Raw genomic sequence first — 13,942 nt, 5'->3', positions numbered from 1 at the left:
GATTTAAATATTATTAAAGCATATTAACTAACATTAATAACTAAAGTATTTGAAAAAGCTGATGCAACGCTCCTTGCTTTGAGCCGGGGCAGCACTAATGAGCGTAAATCCCAAAGGAAGCTTATCATTTCATCTGCCTGGTCGCGCAGATGTTAAAGCCTGCATGCCTTGACTATGCCAAACTCTTAAAAAAGCGATGGGTACATCTGAGTTAACATGTCCTCGCATCACACCTCTGCGTTTCCGTTGCAAGGACGAGAGCGCCTGACAAGCCCTCCTGCAGCCGGCCTGCGGGAGCCGCGCGTGAAGGTGCGCGGGGCTTCGCCTGCTCCTGGGCTGCGACGCGCGGCCCCTGCCGCGGCCCCAGGTGCTGGTCTGGGAATGAGGAGTGAGACCCGGAGGTGAGGGACAGGTCCGTGGTCGGGACCTTGGCCCTTGCTTCTCGCTTAGTGAATTAATTGGGGTAAAAAGCGAGGGTTTGATTCTGGCACGAATTTGAAAAATCTGCAGGTACCCAAGTTGTGGTTTCCCCCCCAGCCCTTAGAGCGGTGCCGCTGACAGTCAGCGTGCCGTGGCGTTGGGTCGTGCTCCTGGCCCTGCTCTCAGAACCTGCCGGAGGTGTCGGCAGAAGCCGGCTGGGCGGGCAGCTTGCGCACACGGCGATTCCACCCCGAAGCCTCCCGCTGGGTCTGCGCACCGGCCGCACGGGAGCCTTGCTGTGCCCCCCGCCGTCACCCCGAGCAGCGCCAGGCCCGACGTGCGCCAGGAGCGCTGCCCGCTGCAGGGCCGCGGGGCCGGGGGGCGCCGGGCGCTCCGCCCGCAGCGAGCCGGGGCCCGGGGCGGCTGCCGCGAGGTGGCGGTGCCGGCACGGACACGGGCACGGCCGCGGGGAGCGCGGCCCCGGCGCCTGCCCCCGCCCCCCCGCGCCGCCCCCCGGCGGGGCACGAGGGGCGCGAGCGGCGGGGCAGAGCCGCGGCCCCGCCGGTCCCGGTGCCCCCTCCGCCGCCCCCCGGTGGCCAGGCACGTGCGAGGGGCGGGGGCGCACGGGGAGAGGCGGGGGGGGGGCACCGGGGGGGCACCGGGGGGGGGTGGCCGCGGGGAACTTGGCCGGCACCGGGCGGCGGGGCGGGGCGGGCGGGGCGGGGCGGCCCCGGCGCTGTCCCCGGTGCTGGCGCGGTCCCGGCCCCGCTCCGCCGGGATGATGCAATCGGCAGCGCCCGCCGCCGGCACGGCCCCGCGCCGCTGAGCGGAGCCGCACCGAGCCGGGCTGAGCCGGGCTGAGCCGGGCAGAGCCGCGCCGAGCCGGGCTGAGCCGGGCAGAGCCGCGCCGAACCGGGCTGAGCCGAGCCGAGCCGAGCCGAGCCGAGCCGAGCAGCGGGAGCGGCGGCCAGCCCGGGGCAGCGGACCCGACCGTACCGCACCGCACCGGAGCGGAGCGGAGCGGAGCGCCCCCGGGCAGCCCCGCGGCGCCCCGGCCATGTCCCCGCCGCCCCCCGGCCCGGGGCCGCTGCCGCCGCGGGAGCCGCCGGAGCCCGGCCGCCCGTAGCGCGGGGTTTCTGCAAGTCATCCGCCCACCGCCGCCCTGCCCCGGCCCCGCTCCGAGGACCCCGGTCGGATTTATTGGGGTTTTGTGCTTTTTGCTCCTTGCTTCTTCCTGCCCTCCCCGCCGTGCTGTGTGTACCGGTTCCTCTCGTCACCTGCCGTGGTTAACTTTCCTGTGACTCGGTTTAACTCTTGAGGTCTCCGTGGATGTTGCTAAGAGCACTTTTCTCGCCTTTGCTGCCCCTTGCCGGGACCGGATTTGGTACTAACCGGGCTCCGTGTGCCTGTGTGTGTGTTCTGAGTGTCCTGAGATGTTGCTTTCCTGTACAGAGCTGTGCGTTACCTGTAACCAAGGTAAGAGCTGCCGTTCCCCCTGCCTCAGCTGCATGTCTGAATCAGGTGCTCGTTTAAAGATGAGCCGTGTGTTGTCTTTAAACCGCGGGGTCACACGGAGTCCTTCCCTTGGTTAGTACTTGCGAAAAGGAACGTAGAACTTGGCAAAAATAGATCTGGTTAGCAGGAGAGCTAACGGCTTTCAAAAACCATCGGCTTCTCTCTGTTGCAATTTCTGGGTTGCTTAAGAGAATAATTTGTGTCTTATTTTGTTTTCCCTTTTAACAGACCCGTGAAGGATCGTAGGCTTGGCTTGACCTTGATTTTGATGGCTTTGTTGGAAGATCTGATGATGTGATTGCATTTCGTGAAGTGATTGCTCTCCAGCCCCTATGGCTTAGGATACAAGCCACTTCTGCCACACAGTTACTCATGGACAATTCCCAATTTTTTTAGACAAACCTTTTTTTTCTTTTCTCTTTTTTTTTTTGTTTCCTCACTTTCCTTTCACCCCATTTCTCCTTAATGTTGGGAGCCTTATTCTACACTTTGCCGTGATCGACCGTCCTGCTGCTCCTTGCTGTTGGTTTCCTTTTTAAAATACAATGGCTCTAAGTGGCAACTGCAGGACTTACCTTCCTGCTCGGGAGCAAGGGACCGGGCTGCACTCCTTCCCGGAGGTCGTGGAGCTAAACGTGGGTGGCCAGGTTTACTTCACTCGCCACTCCACCTTGGTTGGCACCCCTCACTCCCTGCTGTGGAAAATGTTCACCCCAAAAAGAGAGACAGCCAACGATCTGGCTAAGGACTCTAAGGGAAGATTCTTCATCGACAGAGATGGCTTTCTTTTCCGCTATATTCTGGACTATCTCAGGGACAAGCAAGTGGTTCTGCCCGACCACTTCCCGGAGAAGGGAAGGCTCAAGAGGGAGGCTGAGTACTTCCAGCTCCCTGACCTGGTCAAACTGCTGACTCCCGATGACAGCAAGCAAAGCCCCGACGATTATTGCCACAGTGACTATGAAGAGGTCTCCCAAGGCAGTGACACGAGAATATGCCCACCCTCGTCGCTCTTACCATCGGATCGGAAGTGGGGATTCATTACCATTGGGTACCGGGGGTCGTGCACTATTGGCAGGGAGAGCCAAGCAGACGCCAAATTCAGGAGGGTCCCAAGGATTTTGGTTTGTGGAAGGATTGCTCTGGTCAAAGAGGTCTTTGGAGAAAGTTTGAATGAAAGCAGAGACCCAGACAGAGCTCCAGAAAGGTACACCTCCAGGTTTTATCTCAAGTTCAAGCATCTGGAGAGGGCTTTCGACATGTTATCTGAGTGTGGATTCCACATGGTGGCCTGCAACTCCTCTGTGACGGCTTCCTTTGTCAATCAGTACACTGACGACAAGGTCTGGTCCAGCTACACTGAATATGTCTTCTACCGTAAGTACGAGGCATTTCTAAGGGAAGCGTAACTGCCTGTTCGAAGCCCGTCTCTGACCGTACGGTTCTCAAAGCCCAGAAAGTGCACATTTCCTTGGGTCTGCTGCGGACCGAAGCTTTATTTTGCTCTGGGGTGATACGCTTCAGTTTAAGCTTGCAAAAGGTAAAGCAAGGCTGAACTCGGTGCCTTGGTCTTGGCTAGGTGGCAGCACAGACTGCCGAAAGCGCCCATCCCCGCGGCGAAGGCTCCGTGCCCCTGGCTGTGCGGCTCAGCCGCCCGCGGGCCTTGCACACTTCTGCCTGCGAGCGCGATGCGATGCGAGCCTTGCAAACGCGCTGCAGATTTAATTACAGAAAATCTGCAAATGGGATTCAATTTGCAAAGGTAAAAGCTGCTTGATAATAGTCAAGCGTAGTCGGCCAAACCATCTGTCAGCAAACCCGACACACTTACATGCAGGGAAGGGAAAACAAAATCCCGTCCCCCTGGCTGCTTTTCAACGGGGAGCCTTCTCAGAGCCAACTGATGTGCTCTGAAATGAGGGCTCAGAGCAGAGAGAGGCGAGTAGCTGTGCCTTGTTATGCAACATGCCTATGAAAAACAGTCCTCGTAATGAGAAGTATCTGCCCTGCTTACTGCAATCACATCGGATCACATACTGTTGTGGTAATTTTAGCTGATAGCTCTAGCAGGCTCATTAACTTTCTAAGTTGATATTCAGGTAGAGGTACTGTTACCAATGGTAACACGAGGGTGATTTTGATTCTATAATTCTGTATCAGAAAATCGTTCCCCAACTGCTGTGCTTAAATGTGCAAGAGGTTCGTGAGGATGTTTTCTTCCATTTTCATCTAAAGAGGGTGAAGGATGGAACATTTTCCCAGTCCATTTGTACAAATGGGCTTTAGCCAGCTGCTGCTTTGGGCAGAGGGATTTAAAGAAGGATAAAAATTGCTTTGCCTGCAGACCTGCCACGCTGTGTGCAATGCTTACAGTTGGCAGGCTTGGTAATGTGGGGAGCTGACAAAAGTTTTAGATGAAAGATGTATCAGGAAGTGAATAGTTGGTGTGTAATACTGGGTTCAGCGCCATCTACTCTTGTGTCTCAGCTCAACAGGCAACCCTAGTCTGCTTATGTAATGATGCTTAAGTTAGCATCCTGAAGAGCCATCTGTATTTTTGACATGCATAGATTTACGTAAAATTAGTTTTCTAGCTGGATTTCGTAGCAAAATGGTTCAAAGGTCTTGGATCGGCTCATATGCTAACAAGGATAGATGATTTCTATTATTAGGCTTCTCGTGTTTGAAAATTATAGTGTCTTGTACAAGTTAGAGGAGAACAATTCATGTAGTTAAATGAATGGATTAGAATAAATTGTATTTAAATTTAGAATTGGGAAAAAAAGTTCTCTATAAGCTCAATGTTTTGCTAATTGAAGAGAGGATGAAAGTAGGTTCTACACAAATTAACAAACACAGAGTACTGACTTCCATATTACGTGAATTTTTACCTTCAAAGGTTGCCTTTTTCTTCCACATTGTTACAGTTAGGGTACCAAGATGAGAGGTACCTTACGAATTTTATCGCAATGAAATTTTATAGCAGGCATCACAAAATCTTCTCCCACCAATACACAGAATGCCCAATTCAATTAAAGTTCTTGGAAAGACGTATCCAGTCAACAGGTTTTGCATTTGGTTCATACCAGTTTTGTCTATTTTTGACACTGGTGCAGTTTCAGAGATGGATTTTTCCAAGGGTCCTTCCCTAGGCAAAGCAATGACTGTGATGCCGAACCACTCTTTTATCTCAATCCAAATCTCTCTGTTACGCTTCGTGCTGGTGGCTGCTCGCTGTGCTAGAGCTGCTGGGGGCTGCAGAGGTTCCCGGCGGTGTGCGTGGGCTCTGGCCGCAGCCGGGCACGGGGAGCAGCACGGTGCCTGCAGAATTCACCTGGAGCAAAAGGAGCCCCTTTCCAAACCTCCCAAAGGCTTTCATTTTAAACTTTGAGGACCAATAAAATTGACATCTGGCGTTCTAGTGGAATATTACAACTTCTCTGCAGCTGTTTAGCCATAATTATTTAATTAGAAGCTGCCAACTGTGTCTATATTAGCATTAATTCATCAAGCTGTTGCAGTCAGGTTAATGGTCCTAAACATGGGTGGTGTCTAAAACAACTGGTTAGAGAGATGCAAAGGTGGTCGTCGCAGAGCAGCTCAGTAGCTCCTGTGAAATGCACAGCTGAGGGGGTCCAGAGCTGAGAAGGGACGACTGTTTCCAAAGGAAGAAGAATAGAGGGGGAAACAGTGTTTTGATGCACCAAACACACAGCGTGCACCAAATACTCCTCAAAAGGTAAAATAGCTGTGGTTGGCATGAAGATAAAGAACATTCTTCATACACAAATCCTTCTGGAAGTAGATCAGATGGGCTGATGGGGGTGTAAACCGTGCAGCTATTCACATGGGTACAGTGTGTGCTGTTAACAGCATTGCGTGATTAATATTGTATGATAGTTTATCCCCTCGCTCAAGTTTAGGTGCTATTAAGGCTAATGGGAGATTCGTGTTCTCTGTGGAGGAGCTTTTCCCGAAATGCAGGGCACGCAGAAAGCGTCCAGAACAGCAAACCTGCAGCTGTTTTGCTGAGTGGGTGGTGAGATGGGCTGCAAAGCCCGCACACAGGATGACAGTGCAATCCTGGGAGCGCAGCTGGGCTCCGCTCCAGCTTCAAGTAGGCCAAGGCGAAGCAGGGTTTGGAGACAGGCTGTGCTGATCCATTAGGCCCATAATTAAGCAGTTCTTTGAAACGCAGTCGCTGTGTGGTGGGTGGGCAGGAGCTGCAGCCTGTGTTCCTGCTCACAGGTGGAGCACGAGTGGAGGAAGGGATGGGGGTTCCGCTCGTGCATCTTCTTTCCCTCCAGTTTCTGTTATGTCAATGAAATTAAAAAAAAAAATACTACCTACAGTTGGATTTCTGAATTGAACACTTTGGTGGTTTTCTCTCCTGTTTTGTCAATGATCTTGAAGTAAAACCCCATCTCCAAACAATCAAATCTTTGAATAGCGTGATAGCCTCTGCTTAGATCTTCATTTTAAACTGTTTCCAACCTCTACAATGGGATGAATCACAGATACACACGGGAACATCTGGTGCGTGCTGGGGGGTGGCGGTGGTGGTGGTGTTAAAGCATATGGGCTGGCTCAGCCTTCTGTAGCCTGGCCCCATTCCTGGCTTCGCAGTGCCAGAAGCAGGCTCCTTCTCACCACGTCCCGTAACCTACACACCAGCCCTTTTTGCTTGGATGCAGGCGTGCAGAGCTGCCAGGACTGTGGGTGACCGTCCTGCACGTGCACGCTGTGAGTGCCAGAAGTGCAACACGACAGGTTGGAGATGGAGGAGGAGGAGGAGGCCTTAGCTTCGGGCAGCGGGTCAGCGACACGGCACCGCGTGTGTGTGTCTGCAGAGCAGCTGGGAGCAGCGTGACGTGGCTGTGGGGCGGGCTAGGATGGGGAGAAGTGGCATCTCGGCCCCTTGGGGTATCGCTGTGCCCCCCAGGACCCTGTGGCACGTCCCTTCTCTCTGCTTTTCAGCGGCAGGGATTGTAACAGGCTCTCAGAACTGTCCCTGGTGCAGGGGGGAGGTCTTGACTGCAGTGCATCATGGCAGCCCCTGCCTCTGCTCGCGTGGCTCCCCGGCCAGGGGCACGGCCCGCAGCACGAGGCACCGGGTGCCCTCTGCTCAGCTGGAGCAGCAAAGGAGGAGGAGAGGAGAGACACTAGGCAAAAAGGAGCAAATATAGAAGTACAGATGGAGGAAAGGGTGAGAAAATTCACACACAATCTGGAGGGAAAGAACTAGGGAAAAGATGGGGGTACTGACAGCTACACCAAGATAATTTGTTAGAGACGTCAAGCCTTCAATTTATCCCAAATGTTTCCCCACAACAGGCAGGTGGAGAGGGCTTGAGAAAAGCTCCTTCAAGTTCACTGGCAGAAAAGAATATGGAGGTTGAGATAGATGCCTGTCCCTGCCCTTCCTGAGGCCGTTTGCAAAATCTGAGCAAATGTGAGGCAATCAGAACAACCGGCCTGGTTGGCTTAAGCCTCGCCTTGCACTGGGCACTTCACATCTGTGCGCAGGTTGCAGCTCAGGCATCTGCAAATGCCCCAAGGAAACCGTGGGGCACTCCTGGCCCTGCAGCTCCGACAGCCAGCCGTTAGCTGACAAGGCTCTCGCTGCTGAAGGATGGGCGCTGCCTCCGCTGGCTCTAGCGGCGGTTCTCAATTCCGGCCTCCTCGCCTCCCTCTTTCACAAGGATGCTGGCTGGGTGTTGTTGTCACTTGCTGGTAGGAGGCTGAGGTATTTCTGAAGTAGATGTCAGATTCTGGGTTAAACAGATGAGACCTCTTGGCTGGGGCTGTGCAGAAGGAAAGCTGAGCAGACACGTGGTCTGATTTTTTTGGGTGGTCTTTTGGGGACCCAGGAGTTGGACTCGATGAGCCTTGTGGGTCCCTTCCAACTCGGATATTCTATGATTCCGTGATTCTGCGATACCCTCTGCAAGGGTGCTCTGATGGCTGTTCACTGGACACGCATCCTTGGGGCGATCCCGGTGTCGTCCGTCCAACACGATCCCCTGGGAATAACGCAGCCGCCCACGGCCAGCCCCTTTGTACGTGTGAGCAGAGCTAAAAGATCGCACGCTGATGTGCGTATCGCTGACTCATAAATGAACTGTGTGGTAGAAATTTGCCTAACAAGATGAACCCTCTTGTGCAGTGACAGCTACAGCTCTGCTGCCAAAGGCTTAGATGAAGAAGATAAACCACCTATTTTCCTTTACCTTTAAACTGATAGACCTGTATGTTCTAGTAGTTTGTTTTGTCTGGTTTTGTATCAGTGAAGATAAAAATGGCCTAAAAGATAACAAAATAAAATCTAATCCGATGAATAATGCAGTCTTCCTTTCCTGTAGACAGGAGATGTTTGTTTCCAGGTAATTATTGTCATTGTCAGTGAGCCTGGTCCATCTCGCTGACCAAAACTCTCTGAGTGCTCACAAGGATGCTCGTCTGCACGTGGTGGGGGTATAGCGCAGTCAGCCAAGTCTGTTAGCGTATTCACGGGAGTCACAAGGACCTTGCTCCCAGCTTTCTGGTCATACTTGAGTGATGGGTGATGTTTTCCCACTTTGTCATGGCAGACTGAGAAGCCTGCAGAGGCTGTCAGTTTGATTAGAGTTGTTCCATAGATGAAAAATGCTATTATTTATTGGAAACCAATAATATCGAATCTGGTTGTTAGAATAGTCTAAAAATCTTCAGCTCAGGGATAACTGAAGCAAAGCTTGGTGAAAAAGTGTACTGGGTGGGTACAGGACTCAGGCTTCATTGTAGTGATGTATGAATAGCGACGTTTGGGAACCAGCTCGGGTGGCCGTTGCGTACCGGCCCTTGTCGCCGCCCAGCGTTCACGGCCTGGCTGGCGTTCCGTATGCCTTTGGTAGGATCTTCATCGACCCGAACGTTCAATATAGATGTTTAACATGAATATATAGATCTGTTACCTTGCCGCTCTAACGTACAACTTAATGGTGCAAATCCTCCCTCTGCTGCAAGCCCTGCTCGGCAGCAAGGCAGGATTCCTGCCAGGAAAACACAAACCTGCCCGCCCGTGCTCACAGGGCCTCTGCGCCGGGAGCGGGCCGGGGAGCTCCCGCGGCAGGGCGAGCCCTGCTGGAAGAGGCAGGGGCCTGGCCTTTGGTCTGCTCAGCTGCCTGACGTTTGGGACTCCGCCGTCGTTTCAAACCACCAGAAGGGCTGTGCAGGCCTAGTGCGGTATGGGGAGATGCTGGGAGTACTGGCTCTGCACTGGGAGGCCCATAGCGGGCTGCGGGCAGGCCCTCATGGCCCGCTGCTGCAGGGCTGGCGGTCACCTGGAGGCAGAGCCTCCGCTGCGAAGGCTGTCCTGCTGCTGCTGCTGCTCCGTAATCCAGAGAGCGACTGTGACGACTAAAGGATTAACGAAGCAGGGCTGGCATTTAGGAAAACTATCACTGTATTTTAAACTGCAGCCCAACCCCTCTGGAGCTGGATGTTTTCCAGGAATGGTGTGCATGAGATCCCGCAGTACGTTTCCATGGACCGGCTGGTCCCCTCACTGTAACACACCCAGAGATGTCCCTGCGAGACGTCCCTGAGCTGCCGTCGGGGCAGATAAGGAAAGGGCACCGCCAGCCTGCGCCCGCCGGGTTCGGAGGGAGGACAGCTGGGCACGTGGGGTGGTGACTTAGAGGTGAAAATATTCCGGTCTCGCTGGGCTGGTCTCTGCGCAGCAGGGAGGAATCGCTCCCAGCAGCCAGTCTTCCAGGGCTTTGCTCCATCTGATGGGCTCAGGCCTTTTTTAAAACTTGCTGAAATGTAGTGGTGGTTCTAAGGAAAAAAGAAATCAGAAAGAGCAAGGAGTGTAAATAAGAAAACATAACACAGATATTTGCCATTCAATGAATATCAGCAACATATTGTATATACAGACAAACACTTCCTTGCAGCAGGTTTTTTTTTCAAGTCATCCTGGATTTGTTTAAATTTGTAACCACAACATTTTCTCAGTTTCTTCTCCTTTTTTTCGGCTTTTCAAGTTCAAGTCTAACATACAGTAAATATAGAGACAAGAAGCAAAATCTAAATTACATCTTTGAAAAGAGTAACAGTAACCTTTTATGAATCTAACTCAAAACCATTTTTTTATAAAGGAAGAAAATAGGAGTTAGACTTGATGGAATTTCTTAAGTTGTGTCCAAAATGTAACGGCGAATGAACTGGACATTCCGATGAATTTTCCGTGAGCGATTTCAGCCCATTACTTTCAGAAGGCACGCTCAAGTTAATGCTGGAACAACATAAAACATTTCTGCCACTGTTACGCAGCCTGATTTTAACCCAGTGCTTCAGGTGCACTAGGTTAGGGTAAATCTTAAGGAACAATGGACGTCGAGCTTTAAACTTGATGATGTAATTGAGCTTATAATTTTGATGATTCGAGGAGGGCTGAACATCTGCAATGCCTCTGAAGTCGGTAAAAATTCAGGTATGATGACCAATATGTGATACCAAAGCTCAGTACAGAAGATAACATCTCCCTGTACTAGTCATGTGGGAGGCTGTTTTTTATTTTGGTGCTATTGGCCCTTACTAAAGCCTTCCTAAGAACTTTGGACTTTTCTTTTGGAGTGAATGGCCTTTGGTTTTATCTCTGCTAGTAGTGGCAAATGAAATAGGGAGTGAGCAGCATACTGGACATCAGAGTACTGTGTAGGCTGTTTTCCTTAATTTTCTCAAATTATCTTGTTACATTAGTTTTCTAATAATATATTTTTTTTTAAGTGAGAAGCCTGGAATTGTGATAATACTTTTTACATTTCGATAGCTGGTTATGAGCATTGTTGAAATAGCCATAAATATAAACTGTTCAATTAGAGTGTGATCCCATTGACCGCTTTGTATCGACTACCAGTCATGTAAAATACCTTCCCGTCCGTAAGCCGGGTGTTGGTGCGAGCACTCTACAGCTGTAATAACTGGATGGGCTTAGGAAGCTGGTTCATAAATTACTGGCGTTAAAATTTTTTTAGTACTTGTTCTGAATCTACTAACAGTGATTAGCAATTTATAGGAGCTCATTGATTAGCTGCTAAGGCAGCTAAAATATTCCCTTACCCAAAATGCAGTGAAGAAACCCCTGGCTGCCTTGGTTTGTAATCCACGGTGAAAACCTCACGTAGAAATGACTTGGTTGAACAAGTGCTGGGTCTGGCTGGCTACCAGGAGTTGTGATCACTGGCCTGTGCCTCGAGGGGCTGGGTGTCCTGGCGCCTCGACATCCCCGCTGCCTCCTCGGGGCCCTACGGAGAGCCCTGAGCTCACCGCAGCGCCGAGCCCCCAGGGAGGCAATTCCCCTGCAGTGAGTGCGTATTTCTCCAGAGAGCAGTTGGGGCGCCTGGAAAATTGCTGTTCGAGTCCTCCCCTTTCTTAGGACCCTTGTTCCCTTTATGATGTGAAACCATTCCCAGGCACATCGGCCTCATGCACCCCCTGACTGCCCCGGCTCTGACCGCAGCCTGGCACCTGCCTGGCCTCGCGGTGGGGAGTCGCAGCCGCTGCCAGCCTGCAGAGCACCGCCTGCTTTAAGCCCGCGTCTGAAAACCCCTCCAGGCCTGCTCCAGACACGGGGGTTTTCCCAACGGTTGGTTGGGAAAAAAAAAAGTACAGCAGCCCCAAATCTTCCATTTCAAACACAAGCGTGAATCCGAGTTTTGGTCTGCGTTCCCAGCCCAGAAGTACTCCAGAGGGAAGAGCTGCACGAAGGCGCTGCCCCCGGCCTGAGCTCCGACTGCACGTGGGGATGGGGCTGCAGCGCTTCTGCTCCCGCACCCGTCTTCGTCCAGGGCCTGAGAGCCAAACCGAAAGAAAAAGTTCTCTGTCTCTGCATATTTTGGAGGAATCTTATTTTAAGAACTTCAGACTGAATTTCCATCAAACTGAATCAGAATATATTTTTACACCAGAATTAAATCAGGCTGAAATAGAACCCAGTGGAACATGCTGGTTTTGGCTGAATTTTGCACTTTAAATATTCTCAAGGCCAAAAACTCAGGGCAAAGCTTGAGGGAGCATGCCATCAGAGAGCTTGAAAATATGTTTATTTATGCTCCTACGAAGAGCTGATTTTTTCTCAGCTCAGGTTTTTCACTTGTAGCATGGGGAAGTTGAACATTTTGTTCCATATAGGAACAGAAGGATTACAGAGGCTAAGCTCAAGCCTGGAAAAAGAAGGCCTTTTACAAATTTACTGTTTGCATACTCGTATGAGAATTCGACTACTGATCTTCAGTTAAACTAAATGTAACACCTGTATTGGTAATGGATGCTTTCATATCGAATGAGAATTTTCTCTTGCAGTCTTTGCCTTAGTGTGGTGTCATATGGCAACCGAGCGTAGGCTGGGCATCAAAGCAGAAGGCGGGGGCTGCTGAAAAAATTGGGATGCTTCATTGAAAACCTAAAGTCTCCGTGCTTCTAACACGCAGACATCAGTAAGGAGGAATTTGATGAATAGCTTTCTTTGGGTTTCTCTCTTAGTTATTAGGTCATCAAAGCCTATGCAGGGAACTGGTCATCAAGTGGGTGCCTGGTTGTTGTTGTTTAGCACAACATTGCAGTATAAATGTGGAAAAAAGGTTTACCCCTAGTTTATAAGCAAATCTTCCTTAAAAATGAAGACCTTCTTGTAGAATTAAGGGTGGGAATTGTGTTTCTGAATTAATGGCCCAATACAGATCAGTTGTAATATTTTTATGCATGAGTAGTACTATATAAGATTTTTTCCATTATTTTTAATATGTAGTGTTATTTGATATATTGATAGATAGAAGAGTAAATACAAAGACCTCAGGTTAATTGCAAAATCTTTGATGAGCTCAGTAAGGATGCAGCAGGTGCAACAGCTGAAGGACCAAGCATTTCTGCAGGGCATTATCCCTGTCTGGCTCCTTTCCACTGACAAAAGTGGTTGCTCCCATGCAGCTTGGCTAATTTGAAGGCTTGTTATGGGAGATCTCATTGTTTCACACAGTAAATTTATTCAGTGTACTTAAGTACAGCTGTGCTTTCTTGATAGGTCAGTATCTGAAAGATATCACTGACAACTTCTTGAAGGTGGGTTGCTTTAGTCTCATTAATTTTATCAGGACATGCTGTAGCCTGAAAGCTTTTTTGTCTGATTTACCTCTGCCATCCCTGGCATTTCGGGATAGAATGACTTTCTCTCGATCCTGCCATTGTCTCTTAAACCCTTGAAAGGTTAGAGGTTCTGCACCCATAGCTTGATTAAACTTTTTCATTCTTTTAGATGTTTAACCTAAACCATGTGCAGGCCCCAGGTGCTGTTACTTGCCCAGGTGAAGTCACAGTTATCAAGGTGTAAAGGCATGTGTTTCCTAGCTGGGAGGGAGTTGTTCCTGGGTGTGCTTGATTTCATTCATTTGTGAGCATTCAGGAGAACAAATCCTGTATTCTCTCAAGTCAATGCACTTATATTACCTGAGGAATAATTCATTCCCTTCTTCCAAGGCAGAGTCTGCAGATAGAAAGCTGGTCTCCCTTATTTTAAGTAGACAAAGAATATTTAAATAAGGAGGCTGATGAAAATGCTTCCACAAGTAAAGATTTGATTAAAGAGTCGGTTGCTTTGAAGAGTCCCCCAGGTGGAGGCAGAAGCCACAGTCTGTTGCAAAGGGTTTGAAAGGTCAGTGCCCGTTGGGTCTGTGGGCAGAGCTGCCACACCTTGGCGAGATCCCCACCACCGGGAAGAGGCCAGGCTCCTGCTCCCTGTGCTCCTTGCTGATTCCCCCGGGGGGCTTCTGCCAAGGCCATGGCACCTCTGCCAGCCCAGACAAAGATCATGGAGTCATTAAGGTCTGGATGTAAACAGGCAGAAGCCACTGCTCCCATAGCATCCACATCTGCTGCAGCAGAACTGGATTTTGTTCCTTTTCTTTCCAACCAGGACCTCATACTGTTCAGCTATTTCTTCTTTTGGGCTTAGCATTACAGATGAAAC

General features: G+C 50.7%; 1 protein-coding gene across 2 annotated transcripts in view; it reads left to right on the top strand.

The window, feature by feature from the left end:
• Positions 1-1,158: 1,158 nt before the first annotated feature.
• The window catches only part of KCTD16 (potassium channel tetramerization domain containing 16), a 60,462-nt gene continuing 47,678 nt past the window's right edge, over positions 1,159-13,942 (top strand). The window contains exons 1-2 of one of the 2 annotated variants that reach the window (XM_048057335.2): positions 1,159-1,610; positions 2,164-3,312. In XM_048057335.2, coding sequence (XP_047913292.1) covers positions 2,481-3,312 — 832 coding nt within the window. In that variant the 5' untranslated portion in view covers positions 1,159-1,610; positions 2,164-2,480. Of the gene's footprint in view, positions 1,897-2,163; positions 3,313-13,942 lie in introns of both variants that reach the window. The other variant, XM_013175794.3, reaches the window with a different exon arrangement.

The sequence above is a fragment of the Anser cygnoides genome, chromosome 14 (assembly GCF_040182565.1).
Source record: "Anser cygnoides isolate HZ-2024a breed goose chromosome 14, Taihu_goose_T2T_genome, whole genome shotgun sequence".
Classification (NCBI taxonomy): domain Eukaryota; kingdom Metazoa; phylum Chordata; class Aves; order Anseriformes; family Anatidae; genus Anser; species Anser cygnoides.
Note: the sequence above shows the minus strand (reverse complement) of the source record. Positions and strands in the feature narration are given on the sequence as shown.